The following is a 26,465-nucleotide window of genomic DNA, read 5'->3' as shown; positions in this document are numbered from 1 at the left end:
AATACTAATCACAAAGTGGAGAGGGATTGTAGAATTTGTCACATAGGTTTGGAGAGTGATAGTTCTGAGTCTGGTGTTCCAATTGAATTAGGTTGTGCTTGTAAAGATGATTTTGTTGCTGCTCACAAAGTATGTGCTGAGACATGGTTTAAGATTAAGGAGAATTTGAGTATAAATCCCATCTTTACTTTATTCTGTTTAACTGCAAATTTGGTTTTTGATAATTTTTAATGCTGAATTTGATTGATTCTATAGATATTTTAGACACCCTTTTGTTTATGAGTAATGGAATTGAGAATTGGATTGTTTGGTACTGTGCTATATGGAAGTTGTTCTATGTCTTGGTGCTGAGTTTGACAAATATTCTCAATTAGTTACAGCTATGGTTTCCTTCTTGGATGGGATTTTATTTTTCCAAAAGAAATCATAGAGAATTAGGGTTGTGAATTGTTTAAAAAACAAACTTAAGTTTGTATTTTGATAAGATCATATGGTTTTGATTTATGACATTTCATGTAGTGTTTTAAATTTGGAAGATATTTTAAGATTTATATTAGACTATAATTATATTTTAGTATGTATATTTATAATTTATTTATTATTTTATTCTAAAACGGTTTTTTTGGTTGAATTACGGTTGGATCGATTGGACCAATAAACCAGTAAACCAGTTACTAGAACGATTCGATGACCGGTTCGGTTCTCAGAACCTTGTTTTAAAATGTGTCCGGTTCTTTTTGGTGTCTCTAAAGTCTAAACTGCTTTGTTTTATAACTTTAAGAGAAAAAAAAAAATCCCTAGTTGAGGCACTAACCGAACCCACTAGCCCCCCATACATCAGAGAAGAGAGACATTGCCCTAGGCCCTAGCAGCCTCTCACCCCCACCTTCTCCATCGCCGAACAAGTCTCTGTCGGCCAGAGGGTGCCATTGCTGCTGGCGTTGCCACAGAACCCTCAAGTCGCCGCTGGACTAGCCTCCCACTTCTCCCGTCGACGTCGCTCATCGCTCACCTTCACAAAACGCACGCCCACGTACGTTCTCTTCTTGCCGGCGCGCCTCAGCTCCGTCGCGGTCCTCTTCCCGGCGTTGCTCACGTTCGTTCTCTCCTCGACATCTCTTTCTGTTCAAGCTAGCTCTCTCTCTCCGATTTCACTCTATCTCACCGAGGGTAAGCCTCCACTGCTTCTTCAGTTTCACTTAGGCGTAAAGATAGATAGGATTACTGGCTCTAAGTTTCATTTTGGTTTTGATAAATCCAATTTTATTCTTCAATCTCACCTAACACGTTATTCTATTTTCTCGATTCAAACTTCAGTTCGTGGCATATTAGAGAAACACATCATATAAAATTTTTGGGTCATAATTAATGTTTATGTCACTTGCAATCTACCCAATAATTTCTAGACTTGTATGATTCATAGATTCAATTTTGAAGAATTCAAATTCATTTCATTATACATTCAATATTATTTAACCACTGAACTATGTTGCAAATTGGATAAGCAAGAAATTTCTGTACTAAAGTTTTCACCAACTAAAAATTTAATTGCTTTAAGAGATTTTGAAGTTGTGATCAGAAGGAACCACAAACTAAGTGAGCGATTCATTAACAACATCGTCATTAGTTTTTTTTTTCTTTCTCTTTGGACATCTGAGTATATTTGGACTGATCTCCATTTGTCTGTTCTCTGTTTTGGTATTTTTGGCTTTTTCCTTTTTGATAGATGAGACTTGCATCATCCTTTTTTTTTTTTTTTTTATCATCCGAGTATATGACTTGATCGGTTCACTAGCCAGTTCGGCTCTCGTAATCTTGTATTTATAGTGATACAAGCATGTGATGCAATTGTATTAACTAACTGTGCCAGCTAAGGCTCATTGTGCCAGCTCAGCCTAACTCCTTAACTGGTATTAACTAATTGTTAAGGCTAGCTAGTGAAGTGACTCATCCAATCCACGTATCTATTCTCTTTCAACAGATTTCATAGAGAAACTTGTTCGTACTAGGTTTGTAGAGAAAACAATTTCACCTGCTGTTTTAAGTGCTTACAGTTTGAAGGTACGTTTAGAATCAAGCTTTGTAGGAAGGCTAATAAAACGAGAAAATAAGTGTTTAATTACTTTTAAATTAAGACAGTACATTTTCATATGATAATACTTATAAATTCAATAAAAATTAATATCTCATTAGCTCACTATATCATTTTTCAATCTTCTCATTTTAGAGAATTAATCCCTAATTTTAAAATTCGAACTCAATTCTTAACTAATCCAATAAAAAAATGGATAAGATTGGGTTAACATATTATGTTGAAAATTATATATACCGAATTAATAAAATGTTAAACTTAAATATTAAAGTATATAAATATTATATTATATTTATATCAAAATAAATGATTATGAAAATAAAAATAACACTATATAATATAAAAATATTACTAAAGTATAAAATATAGCATTTCTTTATTAATTTTATTAGAAATATATTTTTAGTTATCAAATATAATCGGACCTCATCAAATCTACTCAAATTCAACCAAAAATAATATTGAATCAAAAGATAAATCCAAACCGTTAAAATATGATTAACCGAATTTAGGATTGGATCGATCATGTGCATCTGTAGTTCACAACACTACTTGAGAGAATAGAATTTAAGGACCACAGTGCACCTTAAATAGTGTAGGTCCAGCTAAGCCCCTCTTTCTTTTTCTTCTTTCTTGTTTTGTTTTCCAGAGTTCGCACACTCCGTACTTCTTGTTAGAGCATCTCAACCACCGTCCGCCACCACCGTGCCCCTCTCTCTGCTGTGAGTTTCCTCTCTCTTTCCTCTTCTACATTCTTCTTTCACATTTTTTCTATTGCATGAAATAGGGAAAAATATTTGACGAGTTGCATAAACAGCTTTGTAACACTTGGTGTCTAATGCAGTGGAACAAAGGTGAATATGGAATGCGTGGTTCAGGGTATTATAGAGACACAGGTGATTTTATTCATTTTCTTTTGATTTTTAAATTTATTTGTTTTTCCCTAGAGTTTGAGATGTTTCAGTTGCTTCAAATTATAGCTATCTAGGGTGTGAATTGTTCCCTTGAAAGGTAGCATAGGATTTCGGTACTCGTATAATTTCAAAAACATAGTACCTTATTGAATGTATCATATTCTTAATTTCCTGGAGTGTGGGTTTTACATTGAGAAGCTTTCATAAAGCACCAAAACTTTGACTATCACAATTATCTAAATATATGCTATTGTAATACTCAAATATTACACGCTGATATTTGAACAGAACCTTCTAATATTATAAAAATACTGAATTTTCCTCACAAAGGACTTCAAGATTGTCACCCATACTGGCCATTATCACTTCCGCTATACTTTTCAAGTAAATTGCTTTAAACGTCTTTGAATATTTATGTTGACAGTGTGTGTTCTCATTATCGTTCTTGTTGGACTGAGGTATTCTACTATTTTGAATGAGTGTACAAGGTGGTGTATCATAGTGGAGTTTATTTTGTTCAGAATCTCTATGTGCAAGAAAAGTAGAAAACAAGTTTATTTCTGAATCTAACGCCCATCAATGCGTGCATTTCTCTGGTTCCACTTTCTAAATAAGAATTAAGTGAACATTTCTTTTAGCTCGATAATTCTATCTTAATGTATTATTTTAAATTTTTAATAAGGAAAGGAAAGCATTGTGTTCAAGTTGACCTTGGCATCTGATATTTTGTAATCTTTTTGCAGCATGTTGAGGCCCTTGAGATTCTTCTTCAAGGGCTATGTGGCGTCCAAAGAGAGCGATTAAGGATTCATGAAATTTGCCTCAAGAGTGGTCCAAATCTTGGTTAGTGTTTTCTTGTGATAATATGTGATGTTGTAGCCAGCAAGGCAAATGCATTATCTGTCAGTGTTCCTTTATTCCAAGGTGAAAGAAATTTTATTGCTAAAGAATAAGGAAATAGTATTATTTATCATTTTGTAAACAAACAGTGAATAACTCACCTTAGGAATGAGGGAAACATACTTCAATCCAACAAAGCCTCCAATCCCACTGCATGTCTATCAAAGCATACTTACTAACTTCTCATGTTATAAACACCATAGGAAAGAGTGATAAACTATTCCATTTCATAACAATGGCAAAGATAAATGCTTGTTTTAAGCATTCAAGCACCATTTTCTGTCTAACTTGGTGGAAGCAAATCAGCAAAACAGAATTACATCTCTTAAACCAAGCCTCTGTAGGCTGAAGTGTCATGTACTCTCTTTTTTTCTCTGAACTTCAGCTTGCCATGATTTGTTGATTTATCATTTCTATGCTGTTACTTGGTAACTATTGTGCTCTTCTATTGATTTTTCAATTAATGCATGAATTACCAAAGAATTATACTTATCCCAGTATATGATGTGTTTGCTGTTCTGGATTTTTCCTACATTGATGTGGGATGTTTCCACACCTTTAGTGATTCTCTTAACATTATTATTCTAGTGTTACTTAATCACTTGAAAACAACATCGAGTATATGACATAAGAATTTGGAGTTTTTCAAGTTGGACATGATTTTATTGGCTTTCTTTCCAGGCCCTGTAGCATCTGAGGTTCGACTTTTATGTGATCTTGAGCAGGCTGAACCATCATGGTAAACCATGCAGTATTATCGCCATTCACTTATTAGAACTTTTCTTATGTCCATATAAAAATCTATTAAATGCTTGGTGACTTGTTCAGGACTGTAAGACATATTGGGGGTGCAATGAGGGGTGCCGGTGCTGAACAAATTTCAGTTCTGGTTAGGACAATGGTTGAAAGCAAAGCAAGCAAGAATGTGCTTCGTATGTTTTATTTACTTGGGTACAAGTTAGACCATGAACTGCTTAGAGTGGGATTTTCTTTCCATTTTAACAGGGGTGCACAAATCACTGTAACGGTGTCATCAATCAATAAAATGCTAAAGGTGCATGCAACGGACGAGGCTGTACCGGTAACGCCTGGTATACAGTTGGTTGAAGTAACTGCACCTGCAACTGGTGAAACCTATGCTGAAGTTGCTTCTGCAGTTTCATCCTTTTGTGAATATCTTGCACCGTAAGAAACTTTTACTGTCTTTCTTCTGCAAATTTTCTATATTGTACGTTTTCAACTTTTCCGGGGCTGAAGTGGTAGCTTTTGTATACCTGGTGGCGGCTAATTGTCGGATATAGTCTATTGCCAACTTACATGTTGAATTGGTGCAATGGTAAAGTTGTTGCCTTGCTACTTGGAGCTTACAAATTTAAATTCTGGAAACAATCTTTCTATTTGTACAAGGCTGCATACACCTACCCTTTTTATACTGTATGAGGCTAAATTTTGAACAAATTACACTAACCCCCGAAGATTTGGGGATATTACATATAAGATTTCACCATTTGCAAAAAATATATGCTAATCTCCCATGAGAATAATACATACTCTCTATCCCATCATTTTATAAAATGTGGCGGAGAATTCAGTGTAGGTATGACAAATCAAGGGGATCTTGTGTGATATAATCTAAGTTGGGAGGTTAAAATAATATCCCCTAAAATTTTAATCTGGAATGTTTTGTCACATTGCCATGCATGCTCTTGTAAAGTCTAGCTATCGTATTCGAACAAGTCACGAGGTAGATTATCTTTTTTGAACCCTTCTGTCATATCATATTACTAACATATCCTTCTGTCATGAAGATTATCATACTTTGTATTGTTCATTCATATTACTAACACGTACAACTGTTTGACTTCAATTTTTATCAGGCTTTTGCATCTGTCAAAACCAGGCATTTCAACTGGAGTTGTTCCTACGGCTGCTGCAGCTGCAGCATCCCTTATGTCTGACGGTGGTGGTACAACTTTGTAGTGTGCTTGTAATGTATAGATACAAAATTCTTGTACGCTATTAAACTTTCATGTTACACATGATTAATTGTTAATTGAAACAAGGAATGGAACTCCATTGACACAAGTTGCTTTGGAGTGGCATAAGTTTTATAACGGAAAAGAAGAGAAATGTGTGAAAACTGTTATTGCTCATCAACTTCCAAACTTAGAGTGCATTTTTTAATAATATTTGTTTGGGTAAAGTATGTTTCGAAAAATATTAATAATACCGGTAACTTTTAATTAATTTTATTTTATTCTTAATATTTGAAATAAATTTTAATTGTCTCTAATTTTAATATTTTGACGATGAACATATGGTTGATTTTTTTCGCTTTATATTATTATCATTCCACATTTTTGTCTCCCCGGCCATTATCAACGTCATTGTCATTTTACACTTATTGTAATTATTCCTTTTTTTAACTTTATTTTTGTTGACAAATTATCATTTTCAACATTTAAGACAATCTGAATCCAATTATAGCTGTACACACAATTGGAATGTAAAATCATGCATAGTAAAGAAACCTACGTATCAGAAAAATGGAACCGATTTCTATTGATATACTTCCAGTATTCTAAGGAATCGTGAGTTTTTTGGTCAAGAGAGAGAACTAGAAATGTAAGCTGAATACATGATATCAAACCATAGGGGAAACTGAAGACATACAAATAGGGGTATTGTTAAAAATGCAACCCCAGAGATGGAACTAGGAACCCACTTCAAATATTCGTAATTTGTTATGAAGAAGGTACTACTAAATGCTAAGATCATGCTTATGATTGAGATAAATAATGCCACTAGGCCAGATATCAACTTGAGCGGTAGTGACTTGAGAAAGTCCTCTTCAGAAAAACGTGAGATGACGGTAGAGAAGAAAATGGAGACAGAGGCTAAAGATGACATCAATGCTACGGTATCTGCTAATGCAAATATCTGGGAGGCTAGTCTCTTGGAATCGTTTTGACTTCCTTTATTGTCATCATTATTGTTACCAGTTAACCAGCTGTAGCAAGCAGAGAAAATTAGGGTCGAAACAATAATGCAAGCCTTTGCGGTTTTGTTTATCCAAGATACTCCTTTCTTGAGCAATGGTTCATGCTCCATGGTAAACAGTTGGCGTGGAGTAAGACCTGCATAGTTTCTCATTTCCACTGATGATGGTGGCATCAACTTCTTCACCACCTGCCATGCCAAGGATGATGCCCACATTACAACTTCAAGTTTCGATAGAATCAAATAGTTAACTAATATAGTAACAATGTTTAATTTTTGACAGGAAACTAAAAGAAAAAATTGAGTGGACTAACAATTTTAATTTATATTGACCCTACTTTTAACCAACAACTCAATTACTTTTAGTCTAACAGTTCAGTATCATATTTATAGCCACTTTTAGATATTATTGGCCAATTACGGGCTAAAAACAATAAATTACACCGACCCTATAATATTACTCAAACTAAAGTGAAGGTTTTGTGCATTAGACAATTTTATGTCTTTCTTTTCAATATATATTAACCCATTTTTTAAGGGTGAATATTTATATACAATTATTTTTATATCAAAATCATAGTTAAAAATTATTAAATAATTTATTATATTTAACTAAATTATCATCTAATAGTCAAATTCATATAAAAATATCAGCACACAAATTTCAGAAATCACTCTCTTCATTCTTCTCTCTGCACACCTCCCCGAAAGAGCCTTTTCTTTTTTAGATATATACGCACACAAACACACCCCACGCACCAAATACCTTATACCATGTCGACTCAAGCATCATTTGAAGCGTTTCTCCAGAGACCAATTTAAGTTTGTCTGGTGGTGCTAATTTTGCAGCACAATGCAATAGATTGTTTCCTTCGTCATCAATGGAAGTTACTATGGAATCTGCGATTGGTCCCGCACGATGATGTATTAATAAATTGAAGACACTAGCATGACGATGCAATACAGCTACGCGGATTATGCGTTGGCTCGTGTCTTCAGATTCCCATACCAATTCGGGGTCTATGCTCATAATCAGAGATAGAAACTCAAGATTTCCTACCTCCGCGGCAATTAGTGTTACAGTAGGTGTGGACATGATTTTCATCATCACTCTACCATCAAGGCTAATAAGTATTCCCATGATGCGTTCTGCAAGTTTGATTGACCAGGTATCCTTCTTACCTGGTACATATAATTTGATATGTTTCAATGTTTCATTATATGAAAGGTTATGTATTGGTACTCGTATATATAGATAAGCTAATTTGTACAAAACTCTCCAAGACAAAAACAATGAGTACATCAAAGTTATCACCCTAATATCAAAACTATTCTTTAAAATTAAAGAAACATCACCCAACTTCTATCCAAAATTAAAATTAAAGTTGAAAATAATATAATATTATTTATTTCAAAAGTTTAAACTCATAAAAAACGACATTTCAAAAGTTTTTAAAGAGCGTTAAAAGAACTTTTAAAGAACTTTTAATTTCTTTTACTTTTATTTCAAATATTTCAATATGTTTTAATTATATTCTCAGGAGTTATCACCGTTGATGAAGATATTCAAAATCAAAAAATATATTTATATTTGGGAACTTCAATGGTACTGATAGCAAAAATAAGCATGTGATGATGTCTTTATGTGTCACTCTGAAAAAGTAACACGTGGCTATTGATTTCACTCATTGTTAGTGTCTTATGGAATATGGAGTAGGTAGTAGGTTATGTTCCCGTTCCTTGTTTAAAAGATAGTCTCCTATTTTTTATAGGTTAATTATGTGATTAACTAAATGAGATATTTGGACCATATTAAAAATTTAGTAAGAAGTTGTAGTGGTAACAAAAAAATTAATATAAAAGTCATGTATTGTACCAAAAATATATTACAAAAATTTGCTTTATTATTTGTTGAAGTATATAGTAGAATATAATTATGGAAATTTTCGAATCTTATTATTAACTATATATCTATATGTAGGATAGAATTGGTTGGTAATATTTATTTAATTAACTAAATAATAATAAAGGGTTCTTTTTGGTTTAACAATGACCGAATTATCGAACTGCATGGTATATAATATATAAATAAATTACACACATGAATATGAATATAATCATAAGTAGGAAAAAATTGTAGTGTTAGAAAAATGTTTATATATTAAAATAATATAATAAACAATTATAATAAAAAAGTTAAATTTATTTAAAAAAAAAAGTCTCTGTTCAAGAATAAAATTAGAATATTATATTTAATTTATTCAGATTTGAATTTAAATATATGTCTTTTTATTTATGTAGATTATTTAATATTAGCTATTTTTAAATGTGTTTGTTATTCAGTTGTAATTATTTTTCTTATATAATAATAAAATAAATATAAAAATTAAATTTTTAAATAGTTAATATTAATTATTTTATTATAGAATTATTTTTTAACTCTTGTTTTAAGGAGGATACCAAGTTTATACTTATAATTTAAGATTTATAATTTAAATTTTATAATTTAAAATTTAGAATAAAATATATTTTTTGTCTTTAAAATTTATCAAAAATTTTTAAAATATCTCTAAATTTTATTTTGTTTTAATATACATCAAATATACCCTTACAACTAAATTTTTAAAAATTTTAGGATTAATCCATCAATAATATATAATAACTATGTTTAATTTGTTTATGTTAAAAGTTCTTTTTGTAAAATTGTTGCTGAATTGGTCTTTTAAGTTTTTTGACAAATTAATCATCAGTGATATATTTGATGTAAATCGAAAAGTTCTGAAACAAAATAAAATAGTATATTTTTAAAAGGTTTAGCAAATTTTAACGACAAAAAATATATTTTACTCTAAAATTTAAAATTTAATATTTAATATTTAAAATAAAAAGTTATTTTTGGCTAAAAAATGGATTTCCTAATTTAACTCAATAATAACTTAGTTAATGTTAATGAATTATAACTCAAATGACATAATCTCTCCATACTAAGATAGAAATTGTGGATTTGAATTTCACTTTTAAGTTCTAACTTTTTTTGGAAAAAAAAAACTTAGTTAATTGACGTAGTTAGTATTTAATAAATATTATCAATCAATTTTGTCTTATAAACTCTATATGTATCTAATAAAACTAAAATTTTTTCACAATTATATTCCAATATATGCTAGCGTCATTTATCAAATAATAAAGTAAGTTTTTGTAACTTTTTTAGTACACTATATGAATTTAATATTCATTTTCTTGTTTAACTAATAGCTCAAATACCTCATTTAATTAAACATATAATTATACTTAATAACTAGCCGCAAGAAATGAGACTTTCTTCTCTTCAAACAACGAACGGGAACTTAGTTCATTAGTTACTCCGTAACAATTAATGAGATCAATAGCCACGGGTTGCATTTTTATAGTGACACACAAGGACATCATCACATGTTTATTTTTGCTATCAACATCATAGAAGTTTCCTTTATATTTATATTTATAATTCGGGAGATATTTTGGCAACTATACTCATCAGTAGATCGATCAAACAAGAAGGACGTGGAAAGCGGTTAATTTCGTTATGATATGGAACGCATGGAAACTGACAAACAAGATTATATTTTAATACTACAAACCTAATTGGTCTTTTGAATGGTAAATTTAAAACTGACTCGATTGCTGGGTTAAATCTTGGACAAAAGAGAACATTGACCTTATCTATGTTGAACTTTGATAGGCATCAATCTACGAGGAGAAAAAAGGTTGAGAAAAGGACTTGATGAAGCTGAGAATGAGGCGATGAACAAGAAAAATGGAGTAAGTGGCGGTGGCAAAGAAGGAAGAGAGCAGTATAAAATTGAAGAAGCACATGAAGGTTGTGAAGATGGAAGTGCGTCAGTGACTTTGAGGAATCAGAGGAATTGCATGGTGAATGGAAGTCATAAACCTGAGAAGAATGAAGAAGTAAGAGCAGAGCTAATTAAGCCCCGTTGAACCGAAATAATCGAATTATAATAAAATAATATATAAAATATATAAATATAAATAAAAAATTATATTTTTATTCTATTAATTATTATGTTAAATTATAATCTTTTATTATAATTTTTATAATAGTATTGTATTATAATTATAATTATTTGATTAAAATTTACATGTATAACTTATCATAATAGTAGAAAGTTAATTTTTTGTTATGAAAAAATTAAATTAAATAGAAGTTATAAAAAAACTTTTTGTTGGTCTTGATAAAAAAGAAATCTTAAGTCTAGCCCATATGCAACATAAGACTAAGAGTCTAAAATCCAACAAACTTTAATATATCACTTTATCATTTCTCAATTGTTAATTCACTTAATTGTTATCCCCCTCCCATTCGAACAATAGCAGTGGCACACATCTAGGCACGTATATTGTACACAAACTTCAAGAAGGAAGCAGCACAAATTAAATATTGTGTTCAATCCTTCAAGGACCACCGTTATATTATTACCGTTTTAGATTTACTGTCTTTGCGTCGTTCTGAATTTACGTCTCTGTGTGTTGTTTTGTACCTAAACAATCTTGTAAGTAGAATACCACACTTAATCGATCCTAGAATCACCTATTTATATAAATGATGTTATCATATTTTTTATTTTTTAAATTTACTAACACTTATAATAATAAGAAGAAAATTTTTTAAAACAAACACTAAGTATTTTGGTTCATGAAAAGATAGATAACAATATATACATATGAAGTCTTTATATAGACAAATTTTTATAATAAAATAATAATTCTTATAATAACTAAATACTAATCGTAATAATTCAAGAAACATGTAAAAACTTTGACTAGTCAATTTTTTGTTCAATTTTATTTCAAATTCTTAATCAGAAACTTCCAATTCATGATTCTTCATTCTTCTAATATGAAGATGATGAGTACAACTTGTATTCAATTCCAATTCAATTTGATTTTGAACTTCTTCAATGTTCTAGTATGTTGTAGTTGTACTACTTTCTTGAATATTCTTAATTTAATTTTCTAACATTGCCTCCCTTAAATCAAGCTTGTAGAGTTTATCATTTCAAACATCTTCTTCAACTTGCAAAATAACTTGGTCTTAATGGCCTTGTAAATATATCTACAATTTGTTCTTCAGTTGGGCAGTACTTGATCACAACTTCTTTCTCATTTACCAATTCTCTGATTTTATGAACTCGAATATCAATATGCTTCGATCTTCCATGAAATACTGGATTTTTGCAAAATGTAATAGCTGACTTGTTATCACAAAATATTTTTGTTGGAGTACTTTGTTTCTTGTTCAATTCTTCTTAGCCAAACTGCTTGCATTGCACAATTTGCTGCTGTTATATATTCTGCTTCTGCTGTAGAGAGTGCTTGACGGAGGAAAAATGTCGGTAAAAATTTTCACAAAAATATCGCGTTGCAAGTATAGTTCTAAACCGACAATTAAACCTCAATCAACGTTTAGATTGTTTGTCACAAATACAAACCCAATAAAATTAACCGAAGTATTCAAACCTCGGGTTGTCTCTCAAGGAATCACAGGGAAGTATAGTTTATTATTGGTTATGGGAAAGTATATTTTTGGGGTTTTTGAAATAAGGAACAAGAAAATATAGATTGCGAGAAAAATAAACTAATAACTAAGAAAACTCTTAGCAAGGATTGAGAATTAGAAGTCCTATCCTCATTATCATCGTCAATTGTGATGGTAAATGTGAATTGCCTTCACTTAGTTAACCTCTAACCAATGGAGGAAGGTCAAGTGCATACAATCAACTCGAGTTCACAAGTCCTAGTCAACTCATAGTGAGAGACTAGCTTTGGTGAAGCTCAAGCTAACCGGCAATCTTCAATCACCAATCAACAAAAGACTTTTGATAACTCAAGAGTCTCTAAATAATTAATCCAAGTCAAGAACATAAAAATCTAAATTAAACTCCACACAAGCATTTTATCAAACACTTGGAAGGCACAAAATAAAAGCATACAAAAGTAATAAGAGAATGTAAAATCTAAGACCAACAATTGCAAGAAATCAATAATAACAAATGAAGAAAGAAGCAATAAACATGAAATACCTCAAATTGCATTAAAAGAAAATTGAATCTAACATGAAGAGCTCATAAACTAAATTGGAAAAATAAAGAAATCAACAAGAGAAGATAAACTAAGATGCTAAAATAATAGAATGTAGAATAGAAACTAAATTAAAGTAAGATGAGAATCTGAATTTAAGAAGAAATAAGACTAAAAACTCTAAAACTTAGAGAGAGGAGAGAGCCTCTCTCTCTAGAAACCTACATCTAAAACCTAAAGTGTGTATGAATGAAAAGTGAATGATTGATTGATGCTTCCAACTTCACTCTGCAGCCTCTAATCTGTATTTTCAGGCCTAAAACTGGGTCAAAAGCAGCCCAGAAATCGCCCCCAACATTTTCTCGTAACTGAGGCACGTGACGCTTGTCACGCGTACGCGTCAGCTATGCGTACGCGTCGCTGGACTTTTCACTAGCCACGCGTAGGCGTCAGCCACGTGTGCGTGTCATTTGTCTGCTGCACCAGTCACGTGTACGCATCGTCCATGCGTGCGCGTCGCTACTAGATTCTGAAATCCTTAATTTTTTGTGTTCCTTCCACTTTTGCATGCTTTCTTTCCATCCTCTAAGTCATTCCTGCCCTAGAAAACCTGAAATCACTTAACGCACGTATCACAGCATCAATGGTAATAAAAGAAGATTAAAAATTGGCAATTTTAAGGCCAAAAAAATATGTTTTCAATCACAGCACAAAATTAGGAAGGATTTATAAAACCATGCAATTTATATGAATAAGTGTACGAATAGTTGATAAAATCCACTAAATTCAATAGAAGATAAACCATAAATAGTGGTTTATCAGTGCTACTACTGGTTGCTTCTTTGATGACTATGAAATTGCACCAGAACCAAGATAAAATACAAATCCTAAAGTACTTTTTCTTGTTTCTATATCTCCAGCCCAATCACTGTCAGTGTAACCGACAAGATTCACTTCATCAGTATTTTCATAATAAATACCATCATTTAAAGTACCTTTGATATATCGAAGAATCCTTTTTGCCGCTTGCAAATGGTTGGTACAAGGTTCCTCCATGAATCTGCTAAGCAAACCAACTCCAAACACATTACCTGGTCTAGTCGCAGTCAAGTACCTTAGACTTTCAATCAAACTTTTGTAATATGTAGGATTTACTGCTCTTTCTTTATCTTCTCTTAGTAACTTGAACTTCTCTTCGACTGGAGTAGGATCTGGCTTTGAATGTTCCATTTAAAATTTTTTCAAAATATCATTTGCTATTTCTTCTGAGAAATAAAAATACCATCATCTCTTTGAACCATTTCAATGCCAAGAAAGTAAGACATCAAGCCCATATCAATCATTTCAAAGTGCTTTATCATAGCCTTCCTGAATTCTGCAATTATCTTCAAATTGTTCCCAGTAAAGATCAAATCATCAACATAAAGACACACGATCAAGATATCTCCAGGTTCAACGAACTTGATATAAAGAGTATGCTCAAACGGACATCTTCTGAAACCATTCTCAATGAAATAAGAATCAATCTTCTTATACCACGCTCTTGGTGCTTGCTTTAACCCGTACAAAGCTTTCTTCAATTTGTAAACTTTATCTTCTTTTCCAAGAACTTCATATCCTGCAGGTTGCTCAACATACACTTCTTCTTCTAAAGTGTCATTTAGAAATGCAGACTTAACATCCATTCGATGTTACTTCCACTTATTTTGAGCCAAGAGTGAAATAATCATACAAATAGTGTCTAATCTTGCCACAGGAGCAAATACTTCAAAATAATTGATACCTGGCTTTTGTTTGTATCCCTTAGCAACTAATCTTACTTTGAAACGATCAACTTCACCATTGAGTTTGTACTTAGTCTTGTAAACCCACTTTACTCCAATCGGCTTCTTATCTACTGGTAAATTTGTCAGCTCCCATGTGTCATTCTTCTCAATGGCATGAATCTCCTCATCCATTGCTTTCTTTCAATTGTTATTTTTAGAGGCTTCTTCAAAGTTCAATGGCTCACACTCTGAAAATAGAACAAAGTTTATAATTTCTATATCGGACGGATCGTTGTCATTGCCAACTTCAAAATCTGCTAATCTAGTAGGTAGTCTCTGCTCTCTTTGTGATCTTCTAGATGATTCTGGTTGTTTGGTTGTGTCTGGTTGCCTTTCTTCTACTTCATCACATGTATTTGGAATTATAGTCAGCTACTTTTCTGTCTTTGTGTTCCAGTCCCACATGTCTTTCTCGTCGAACGTCACGTCTTTGCTGATGATTACTTTCTTTGTTTTTGGATTGTACAACTTGTATGCTTTTGAGTCTGTGCTATAGCCGATAAAGATACACTTCTCGCCTTTGTCATCTAACTTTTTCCTTAATTGATCTGGTACGTGGGCATAAGCAATACACCCAAAGACTCTGAAAATGATGGATGGAAGGCCGCTTTCCACTCCAAGCTTCCTCTGGAGTTTTATCACGAACACTCTTTGTTGGACACCTATTTAAAATATGAACTGCTGTTGTGACTGCTTCTGCCCAAAACTCTTTAGGCATTTGTTTTGACTTGAGCATGCATCTGACCATATCCATGATGGTTCTGTTCTTTCTTTCAACAACTCCATTTTGTTGAGGAGTATATCTAGTTGTTAGTTGGTGTTTAATTCCGTGTGCTTAAAGTATTCTGAACACGCAAGATATTCTGTTCCTCTGTCTGTTCTGAGAATTTTAATTTTATAGCCACTTTGTTTTTCGACAAACGCCTTGAATGTTTTGAAGGTATCACATGCTTCTAATTTCTGCTTCAGAAAGTATACCCATGTATATCTACTAAAATCATCAATAAAAGTGATAAAGTACCTGCTACCATTGTTGCTTGGAATTTCTACAGAACAGAGATCTGAATGCACAATTTCAAGTAATCTTCTGCCTCTCCATGACTTTCTTGTAGGGAATGGATCTTTGTGCTTCTTTCCCAGTTGACAAATCTCACAAACACAATTGGGAATATGAATCCGTGGTAGGCCAGAAACAAGTCCTTTCCTTGACAGGTAGTTTAGGCCAAAAAAATGAAAATGTCCAAACCGCATGTGCCACAGCCAGTTATCATCAAGTATCACAGATCTCATGCAAGAGGGATTAACATGTTGAATTTTTAACGAAAACATTCTGTTTAAAGTCATCTTTACTTTATCAATGAACCTTCAATTATTGTCAAATACAGTGCAATATCCACGATAAGTTATCATCTTATATTCCTTCTCAGATAATTGCCCCATACTCAGTAAATTGTAATCAAGTTCAGGAGCATAGAAAACATCAGAAATATAACTCAGAGAACCATCTTTCAATCTAATTGGTATGTGTCATTTTCCTTCAATAGGGATCTTTGTACTATTACCAAACTTCAATAATAGTTTAACTGAATCATCTAATGAAGAAAATAACTCCTTTCTACTAAACATATGATTACTACAAGCATTATCCAAGTACCATATAATTTCACCTTCAGCACATGAATTACTTGTAAAAAATAAAGTTTGAGTACCCGAATTATCATCAGTATTTTGATGCTGATTTTCTTCAACGTGTGCTTGATTGTTATTCACTATTTTTGATGAGTGTGAAAAAATCTAAAGTAATATTAGTGATGACTAAACATTATTAATATGATTAATTGCAAAATTATTAATTTGATTTCAATTCATATATGTTAATTAAAATAATTTTGCTGTGCAGGTTTTGCTGATGGGCCGAAAAGAAAAGAAAAATTGTTGCAAGCCCAAAATGAATTTTACATTCAGCATTAGTTCAAAAATTATTTGAAGAAGTGTGGCTGAATTATTATTCTTGATTGGGCCAGATTGAATTATTATTACTAGCCCATTTGAAACTTTGCTAACAAGACCAAAGCTTGGTCCAAAACCAATAATGAAAGAAAGCAAAGTTCATTGCTTCCAACGGATCCCATTCTTCAAGTTGGGATGGATTTCAAATTTAATTAACTTGAATTAAACTTGCATTGGAAACATGAAAGAGAAAGAGAAAAGTAATTTGATGGCTTTAATGATACTACACGTTACACAGCAAATAAATGAAGTGGAAATTTAATTCACTCTCATTCTCTCTCTTAGTTTCATTGAAAGTAATTTTAATTTTTCTTTCTACGTTCTCTATTCTCTTCTCTTTCGGTCATTTCAACAGAGAAAGCATGGAAGCTATGGCAAGCTACCATAGAGAAGAAGAAGCAAGCAACAAGACCATTGTAATGATGGTAAGAAAAAGAAAATAAAAAGTGTGTTGTGGCTGAGATCTTCACCAAAGGAGGTAAGATTTGGTGAAGTAAGCTCAACCTCTCCATACCAAAAATGGAAAAAGGAGATTTCGGTCAGAGGAAGAAGATCTCAGAGGGATGGCTCGTCTCTGCTTTTGTGTTCACTCATCACAGAAGGTAGATAGGGTGGCTACGTGAAGGAGGAAGCAAAAGTGGAGCAGGAGGAGCTGTCATATATCAAGAAGCATCAAGGGCTACGGATCCTTCTTGGAGTGTAAGTCAAGTTGGATGGCTCGGATTGATGAAGATTGGTGTAAAGAGAAGACACAGAGGTAATTGCATGTTGGTTTTAGCATTCGGTTATCTCTCCTCTCTCTCTAGCCGAACCAGTTTTGCATGAAGAAGGAGAAGTTTAGCTTGGTTCATTTGGTTTCAACCGTGGAGGCTTCCCCCTCTATATAAGGGAGAACAGCCAGGGCTTGAAGCAAGGAGTGAGAGTGCAAGGCACATGGTTCTCATAGCTACCTAAGCTAACAGAAGTTTTTCTCCTTCAATATTTTCTGTTTTGTAATTTTCTGTTTAATTTTGTCTGTCTTGAGTCTCAGAAAAAGACAAATAGTGAGACTTGTAAGAAAAAGCCATAGAGCGAAAAAAGGCAGAGTGCACAAAATTAAAATAAAAAGTCATAGATGTCCTTAGAGGTCCTTTGTACATATGTTTTGTGTTTCATGATTCTGTGGGAATCCCCTTGCAAGTTGGGTTAGCACTTAGCAGTTGAAAGCTTGGCAGTAACCAAGTCAAGTTCAGGATTGGGGTTTAGATTCTGGACTTGTCCCGGATAGGAAGGGTATTTCCTAGGGAGAATTGGTGTTTGTAATCAAGGATGATTATAGTGAAATTCCATAATTGTTGTGATGGAGACTAGATGTAGGCTGCATTGCACTTAGCAGCTGAACCAGGATATATCTTGGTGTAATTTTCTCCTTCTTCTACTCCATTTCTGTTTCAATTGCACAGGAGATAAAACTGAAAAATATCTCGTGCCAGGTCACGAGATAAAAAGAAAAAGTCTCGTGGCTGGGTACGAGACAAAAATAAAAAAGTCTCCAGAAGTTGTTTCAAAGACCAGCAAGTGTTATTAAGTGAAAAAGAGGCTAAGATTCAACCCCCTTCTCTTAGCCACTGAAAACCATCAATTTTAAATTTGCAATCTGCTACTTTGTGTCCATACTTTCCACAATGAAAGCAGTTAAAATTAGTTCTTTCTTTATAAAAATTGCCTCAACCTCTTCCTTGGTTAACAGGCCTGAAATTCATTCTACCTCTTCCTTTATTAGGTGGTGTAAAATTATTGTAACTTACTTGGTTGCAATTGTCACAACCTCTACCTCTGAAACTTCCTCTGCCTCTACTTTGAAAATTAAAACCACGACCTCGTCCTTCTTGTGTTTGACTTGATGCTGCAACATTGTTTAAATTCACTCGGCTTTTCAGGGCTTCCTCGGTTGATTTTTCTGATTTCTCTAGTATTCTACTGATGTGGCTTTCCATGGTTCCTTGCAACTCTGCAATCGTCATGGTATCCATATCGTGGGACTCTAGTATCGTAGTCACCACATGGTCATACTTCATCGGCATGGTGCGAAGAATTTTCTCCACCACTTTGCTATCGAGCATATCTTCTCCATAGACTCTCATTTTATTGACAAGATATGTAACACGAGTAAAATATTACTCAAGAGTTTCTGAGCTAGACATCTCGTACCTTTCGTATTCTCTTCTGAAAGACTGTAGCTTTGCTTTCTGAGCTTTATCTACGCCTTTGTATGACAACTTCAACATGTTCCATATTTTCTTTGAACTTTTGGCATTTGCTATTTTGCCAAACACCGTATAATCTACTTCTTGATGAATTTAAGATAGCGCCAATTGATCTCTCTTTTGTTGGGCAGCATCTGCTCCTCCTTGCAAACCCAGTTCAATAAAATTCCACAGGTTCTGGGCCTTCAAATGGGTAGACATCAAAGTCTCCCAATAACTATAATCAAGTTTCCCATCTAACTTGGGATCGGACCACACAATATTGAAAGTGTTTTCCATACCGACTCTATGAATAAACAACTATGTGAGAACTTTCTCACACCTCACAAACTCTCAAACACTAGGCGCTGGATTAACCAGCTCTAATACCAAATGTAAGTAGAATACCCACACTTAATTGGCCTTAGGATTACTCACTCATATAAATGACGCTATCATATTTTTCATCTCTCAAACTCACTAACACTCATAATAATAAAGAGAGAATTTTTTGAAACAAACACTAAGTATTTTGGTTCATGGAGAGATGAATAACAACATATACATATGAAGCCTTTATATAGGCAAAACTTCATAATAAAATAATAATTCTTATAACAACTAAGCACTAGTTGTAATAATTCAAGAAATATGTAGAAACTTTGACTAGTCAATTCCTTGTTCAATTTTGCTTTAAATTCTTAATCATCAATCTTAAAGTTTTAAATTCATGATTCTTCATTCTTCTAATATGAAGACGATAAGTGCAATTTGTATTCAATTCCAATTCAATTTGATTTTCAACTTTTTCAATGTTCTAGTATGTTGTAGTTGTACTATTTTCTTGAATATTCTTGATTTAATTTTCTAACAAATCTGAATCCGTTATCCTTGTCATTCCAAATTTGTCCCCTCTTGTCAAAGGCAGTGGAGACTAGAATTTCTCGATTCTTTTCTTTCTCAAAGAGGAATGATGAGTTTGGAAAACTCTAATTTAATTTTGATAATGAACAAACATTATTAATTACAAAATTATTAATTTGATTTTTATTTAACATATGTTAATTAATAATTTTGTGATGCAGGTTTTTATTTGGGCCGAAATAGAAAGAAAAATCCCAAGCCCAATAAAAATTAAATTCATCCCTATGTAATTCTTGTTATATGATTGTTGGCTGAAAAAGGTTTTATCAATTGGGCTAGAATGAATCTCATTGCTCCAAAGCCCAATTATGTTCCATGCTTAGCAATCCAATGCTTGATCCAAAAATCCATCAGGAAAGCAAATGTTATCATTTGCCCTATGCCTTCCATCGAACCTCATGGCTGAAATAAATGGGCCAGTTTTTATTAAACTTCAAAGCCCATACCAAACCAAAGATCCAACGCTTGGTCCGATACATAATGAAAGAAAGTAAATTGGCTCCATACTTTCCAACGGATTCCATTTCTTGTTAAGGGATGGACTTCAAATTTAATTTGCTAGCATTGGGAATATGAGAGAGAACTTGACTTTGATTTGATGGGAATCATTATGATTCACGCTACTCCACCTAAGGGAAGTAAAAGCAACCTTCTCTGAATTAATTTTGTTTATCTCATTAAATTGCTTTTCTTCCAAGATTGTTTCTTCTCTCTCATCTCTTTCTCTCTTTCGGTCATTAACCAGAAAACAATGGATGCCATGGAAGCAAAACTGAGCTACCGAAATGAAGGAAGAGCACGCCTAAAGACCATCACAATGATGGCAAGAAAACATACCAAAATAAAAGCATGATGTGGCTAAGATATTCACTAAATATGGTTAGATTTGGTGAAGTAATCTTGAGCTCTTCATGCTCAAAAAGGAAGAAGAAGATTCGGCCAGCAAGGTGAGATTCTTGGAGGAGATGGCTTGCCTTTGATTCTGCTCAACCACCACAGGAAGTAGCTAGAGTGGCGAAGTGATGGTAGAGGCAGAGATTGAAGTAGATGAAGTCATCATCATCATGAAGCATCAAGGGTCAGAAATCCATCTTGGAGAGCAAGCCAAGGATGGAGAGCTCGGATTGATGAAGAGTGATGACCAAGAAAGGACTAGAGGTAATTGCATGTTGGGTTTTGCATGGTTATCTCTTTTCTCTCTATGTGGCCGAACCGGTTCTGTTTCTTGAAGGAAAAGAAGTTAAGCTTGGGTTTTGGCTTCAACTGTGGAGGCTTTCTCTCTTCTATAAAAAGGGAGAACAGCCACTATTTGAAGCAAGGAGTTAGAAGTAAGCAGTGAGAGTGCAAGGCACATGATTATCAGAGCTACCTAAGCTTACAGATTTTCTTCTCCTTCAATGTATTATGTTTAGTATTTTTCTATTTAATTTTGTCATGTCTTGAGTCTCATGGAAAAAAGGCAAACAGTGAGGTTTGTATGAAAAAGCCATAGAGCGAAAAAAGGCAGAGAGTGCAAAATTAAAAGAAAAAGCCATAGATGTCTTAGAGTTCCTTTGTTCATCTATGTTGTGTTTTATGATTCTGTGGAAATCTCCTTGTAAGTTGGGTTAGCACTTTACAGTTTGTAATCTGGAAGATTATAGTGAAATTCTATCATGGTTGTGATGGAGACTGGATGTAGGCTGCACTGCACTTAGCAGCCAAATCAGGATATATCTGGGTGTAATTTTCTCTCTTCTCCACTCTATTTCTGTTTCTACTGCACAGAGGCAAAAACTGAAAATTATCTCGTGCCAAGTGACGAGACAAAAAGAAAAGTCTCGTGCCAACTGACGAGATAAAAATAAAAGTCTCGTGGCTTGAAATGAGACAAAAATCCAGAAGTCTCCTAGAAGTTATTTCAAAGGCCAGCAAGTGTTACAAAGCAAAAATGGGGCTAAGATTCAACCCCCCTTCTCTTAGCCACTAAAACCATCAATTGGTATCAGAGCTTGGTCTCAAAGAGATCAAGCTTTGCAGCTTGGAGTAAAGATCCTCATGGCAGAAAACAGTGGCTCAAATGTAGTGTCCTATAATCTGACCGAAGGACAATCAAGCAACAGACCTCCTCTGTTCAATGGGAAAAATTATACCTATTGGAAGGAGAGGATGAAGATATTTGTACAAGCAGTGGATTACAGACTTTAGAAGATCATCCTGGAAGGGCCTCAATATCCAACTGTTACAAGTGCCGAAGGAGTTGTTTCTCTTAAACCTGAAGCAAGTTGGACGGATGAAGATAGAAAAAAGGTGGAGCTCAACGCCAAGGCCATCAATCTGCTCAACTTTGTTATCAGCTTTGAGGAGTACCGATGGGTATCACATTGCACAACAGCAAAGAAAATCTGGGATAAACTCCTAGTCACTCATGAAGGAACAACCATTGTGAAAAAGACTAGGATTGATATGTTAAACAGAGAATACGAAATGTTTGCAATGAAGGAAGGAGAATCCATTGATGAGATGTTTGAACGCTTCAACACCATTATTGTTGGCTTGGATGCTATGGGAATCAAGTATCCTGAATCTGTGCTAGTGAGAAGAGTGTTGAGATGTCTCACAAAAGAGTGGGAAACAAAAGCTTTAATTATCTCTGAGAGTAGTGGTCTTGACTCTATGACCTATGATGATTTGAGAGGAAATTTACTTGCTTTTGAAAATACCTACTTGAAAAAAGATTCAAAAAAGAAAGGAATAGCTTTTTCTTCTGTCACTAACCCTCTGGATGATGAATCCAGTGATAACTCATCTGAAAATGAATTTGTGTTGTTTGCAAAAAAATTCAGGAAAATGATGAAGCTCAAAGGCAAAGACAGCATCTCAAGAAAAATGAAGAAAGACCTCGGCAAAGTAACCTGTTATAATTGCAAGGAAATGGGACATTTCAAATCTGATTGTCCCAAGTTAAAAAGGGTAGAGAAGCCAAAAAGAGGAAAGAAGAAGGGACTGATGGCTTCGTGGGAAGATTTGGAAAATGACTCGGATGATGATGATGAGGAATCCGAGACCAAGTCACAACCTTGTCTCATGGCAGATCACATAGATCAGGTAGTCTTTCGTAACCCTAACACTGAAGATTTTCATCTTATGATAGACCACCTTTCTGAAAAAATAAGATGTTTTCTGCTGGAAAATCAAGAACTTGAACAACAAATCACCATTCTTAAAGCTGAAAATAGTTTTCTTAAAGAGAAAGTGAGGGAGGCCGAAACTGCTTGTGATCTTGTTGAAGAAAATAAGCAGTTAAGAGCCCAAATTAAGAGCTGTGAAAGTAATCATTCCGTTCTTGCATATGTAGATTGTTTTAAGCAAAATGAAGAGTTGCTTAAAGAGGTTAAAAGGCTTAAGGAAGACTTAGCCAAGTTCACCCAAAGTTCTGAAAATCTGAATCAAATCTTGGCTAGTCAAAAACCTCTTTATGATAAGGCTGGGTTGGGGTTTTATAAATCTGAAAAATCTCATTTTGAAAACATTGCTTCATCTTCAAATGATACAAGGTATCAAGACCCCACCTACTTTAACAAAACAGCAACTCCAAGATTTTGTAGGCTATGCAATCGAAATGGACACTTTCCTATTCAATATTTTTTTGGTGAAAGAATGGTTGATGATAAGGTTTATAAAATTATTTTTGATTACAATGGCTTAGGACATAGAAGATGGTTTAACGTAAAGGGATCCAAAAAGATTTGGATACCTAAGGTCACTTAAGCTTGTTTTGTAGGTGTGCCTAGCATCCAAATGGAAAGAAAATATGTGGTATATGGACAGCGGATGCTCTAGGTATATGACCGGAAAGACAACCTTCTTCATAAAGCTTGATGAATATGATGGAGGACTTGTCACTTTTGGTGATGATGCAAAAGGAAAAATAGTGGCTGTTGGGAAAGTTGGTAAAAATTTTTCTTCTTGTATAAATGATGTTCTCCTTTTACATGGTTTGAAACATAATTTGCTTAGTGTTAGTCAATTGTGTGATTTGGGTTTTGAAGTTGTTTTTAAGAAGTTTATTTGTTTGGTTGTTTGTGAGAAAACTAGGGATATTTTATTGGAAGCCAAAAGGTGTAACAATGTGTATGGATTAACTCTTGAGGATTTAAAGGAACAAAATGTAACATGCTTTACATCTCTTGAATCTGAAAAATGGCTTTGGCATAGAAAGTTGGGTCATACTAGCATGTACCAAATTTCTAAGCTAGTCAAAAAGAATCTGGTTAGAGGAATTCCAAACATCAAGTTTGATAAGGATCTTACTTGTGATGCTTGCCAATTGGGCAAACAAGTAAAATTCTCTTTTAAATCAAAAGATGGAATCTCAACCAAAAGGCCATTGGAGATGTTACATATTGATCTTTTTGGTCCTACTAGAACTCAAAGTTTAGGAGGAAAACACTATGGTCTTGTGGTGGTAGATGATTACTCTAGATTTGGTTGGGTACTTTTCCTTGCTCATAAGAATGATGCCTTTCATGCCTTCTCCACCCTTTGCAAGAAAATTCAAAATGAAAGGGATTTGAAAATTACCCATTTAAGAAGTGATCACGGAAGAGAATTTAAAAATCAAGACTTTGAAAAATTCTGTGATAACTTAGGGATCTCTCATAATTTTTCATGCCCTAGAACCCCCCAACAAAATGGGGTGGTTGAAAGAAGGAATAGAAGCCTTCAAGAAATGACTAGGGCTATGCTATGTGAGAGTGAGATTCCTAAATTTTTATGGGCTGAGGCTGTGAACACAGCATGTTATATTTTGAATAGAACAATCATTAGAAAAGGGTTGAAGAAAACACCTTATGAGCTATGGAAAGGAACCCCTCCAAATCTTAAGTACTTTCATGTTTTTGGATGCAAATGCTTTGTGCTTAACAATAAGGAAAACCTTGGAAAGTTTGATCCAAAATCCTATGAAGGAATGTTTATTGGATATTCCACCACAAACAAGGCCTATAGAGTTTATCTCAAAGAGCATAGAACTATAGAGGAATCCATACACATTACTTTTTGTGATTCTAACTTAATTCCCAGTGCTGTGATAGATAATGATTCAGATGGTGAAGAGGCTGGAACAAGAGAAGAAAATCCCAAATCTGCTCAAAACGAAGAATCTGCCAGTCCAGTTTTGTCTCGTCAGATTGGAGGAGATATTTCCATTTTATCTCCTGAACAAACACGAGAAATTGAGACAGTGAGACCACTAGAAGCTCATCAAAGCTCAACACCACTTAGAAAGCCCAGAGAATGGAAGTCTATGAGGGGTTATCCTCATGCCTTCATCATTGGTGATCCCTCTCAAGGAGTTACAACAAGATCCTCCATCAAAAGGCAATCCGAACCAAGCAATTTTGCACTCTTGTCTCAAATAGAGCCCAACAATGTCAAACAAGCCCTTGAAGATCCTTCTTGGGTTAAAGCAATGCAAGAAGAGCTTGCTCAATTTGACAAGAATGAAGTTTGGACACTAGTACCTCATCCGGATGGTAAGAAAGTTACGGGTACTAAGTGGGTGTTTAAAAATAAACTTGGTGAGGATGGACAAGTTGTTCGTAACAAGGCTAGATTAGTGGTCCAAGGTTACGATCAAGAAGAGGGTATAGATTTTGATGAGTCTTTTGCTCCAGTAGCTAGAATGGAAGCAATTAGGTTACTTCTTGCCTATGCTGCCCATAAGGGTTTCAAAATGTTTCAAATGGATGTTAAATGTGCTTTCCTTAATGGCTTTATTGATAGAGAAGTGTATGTGGCTCAACCCCCCAGTTTTGAACATAAAGATTTTCCAAATCATGTTTTTAAACTATCTAAGGCTCTTTATGGTCTTAGACAAGCCCCAAGAGCTTGGTATGAAAGGTTTAGTGCCTTCTTGTTGGAAAATCAATTTCAAAGGGGTACCACCGATACTACTTTATTTATTAAAGCATCTAATGATGATATACTCCTTGTTCAAGTTTATGTTGATGACATTGTATTTGGATCAGCCAATGTTTCCTTGTGTGAAGAGTTTGGAAAACTCATGACTAGTGAGTTTGAAATGAGTTTAATGGGAGAGCTAACTTTCTTTCTTGGCCTCCAAATTAAACAAACCCCTAGTGGTACTTTTATTCACCAAGGAAAGTATGCAAAAGAACTTATCAAAAAGTTTGGCCTAGAAAATTCCAAATCAATGGGTACACCAATGCATCCTAACACAAAACTTAAAAAGGATGATGATGGCCAAGATGTGGATGAAACAAGGTATAGAGGAATGATAGGTTCACTCATGTACCTTACCTCCTCTAGACCGGATATTGTTCAAAGTGTGGGTGTATGTTCAATGTTTCAATCTCACCCAAAAGAATCCCATCTTGCGGCTGTTAAACGCATCATTAGATACATTAAGAGAACTTGTGATTATGGCTTGTGGTATCCTAAATCTGATGAATTTTGTGCAGTAGGGTTTTGTGATGCAGATTATGCGGGAGAT

General features: G+C 33.9%; 3 protein-coding genes across 6 annotated transcripts; 1 reads left to right on the top strand and 2 right to left on the bottom strand.

Moving 5' to 3' along the window:
* The first annotated feature begins 755 nt into the window (after positions 1-755).
* Positions 756-6,059, top strand: LOC112741839 (mediator of RNA polymerase II transcription subunit 18). Of its 4 annotated transcripts, none has more exons than XM_072213940.1 (8): positions 789-1,170; positions 1,982-2,061; positions 2,742-2,814; positions 2,937-2,988; positions 3,750-3,849; positions 4,588-4,645; positions 4,735-5,091; positions 5,784-6,059. In XM_072213940.1, the coding sequence occupies exons 4-8, from the start codon at positions 2,953-2,955 to the stop codon at positions 5,884-5,886; spliced, it is 654 nt and encodes a 217-aa protein (XP_072070041.1). In that variant the 5' UTR covers positions 789-1,170; positions 1,982-2,061; positions 2,742-2,814; positions 2,937-2,952; the 3' UTR covers positions 5,887-6,059. The 4 variants fall into 4 exon arrangements, with proteins under 4 accessions (XP_025646757.1, XP_025646758.1, XP_072070041.1 ...); XM_072213941.1 differs by having other exon boundaries at positions 1,060-1,170; positions 2,910-2,988; XM_025790972.3 differs by lacking the exon at positions 1,982-2,061 and having other exon boundaries at positions 756-1,170.
* A 430-nt stretch (positions 6,060-6,489) lies between these two features.
* On the bottom strand, positions 6,490-8,099 carry LOC112740330 (uncharacterized). Its single transcript, XM_025789089.3, has 2 exons — positions 7,673-8,099; positions 6,490-7,095 (listed from the first exon to the last, which is right to left on the bottom strand). The coding sequence occupies exons 1-2, from the start codon at positions 8,045-8,047 to the stop codon at positions 6,511-6,513; spliced, it is 960 nt and encodes a 319-aa protein (XP_025644874.1). The 5' UTR covers positions 8,048-8,099; the 3' UTR covers positions 6,490-6,510.
* A 5,734-nt stretch (positions 8,100-13,833) lies between these two features.
* LOC140178542 (secreted RxLR effector protein 161-like) lies at positions 13,834-14,214 on the bottom strand. Its single transcript, XM_072215719.1, has one exon. It carries the CDS (start codon positions 14,212-14,214, stop codon positions 13,834-13,836), a length of 381 nt encoding a protein of 126 aa, XP_072071820.1.
* Positions 14,215-26,465: the final 12,251 nt, after the last annotated feature.

This window comes from Arachis hypogaea, chromosome 14 (genome assembly GCF_003086295.3).
Source record: "Arachis hypogaea cultivar Tifrunner chromosome 14, arahy.Tifrunner.gnm2.J5K5, whole genome shotgun sequence".
NCBI lineage: Eukaryota > Viridiplantae > Streptophyta > Magnoliopsida > Fabales > Fabaceae > Arachis > Arachis hypogaea.
The sequence above is the reverse complement of the archived record's forward strand: the minus strand, read 5'-3'. Positions and strand labels throughout refer to the sequence as shown.

What these genes read in the sequence shown, in the direction of transcription:
- LOC112741839 (XM_025790972.3), top strand. Translation starts at nt 2,953, where the DNA reads ATGGAATGCGTGGTTCAGGGTATTATAGAGACACAG. An exon ending in CAAGAGTGGTCCAAATCTTG is followed by an intron (nt 3,850 to 4,587) that starts GTTAGTGTTTTC and finishes CTTTCTTTCCAG; the next exon opens with GCCCTGTAGCATCTGAGGTT. An exon ending in GAGCAGGCTGAACCATCATG is followed by an intron (nt 4,646 to 4,734) that starts GTAAACCATGCA and finishes TGACTTGTTCAG; the next exon opens with GACTGTAAGACATATTGGGG.
- LOC112740330 (XM_025789089.3), bottom strand. Translation starts at nt 8,047, where the DNA reads ATGGGAATACTTATTAGCCTTGATGGTAGAGTGATGATGAAAATCATG. An exon ending in TTGAGTCGACATGGTATAAG is followed by an intron (nt 7,096 to 7,672) that starts GTATTTGGTGCG and finishes TTGGCATGGCAG; the next exon opens with GTGGTGAAGAAGTTGATGCC.
- LOC140178542 (XM_072215719.1), bottom strand. Translation starts at nt 14,214, where the DNA reads ATGGAACATTCAAAGCCAGATCCTACTCCAGTCGAAGAGAAGTTCAAG.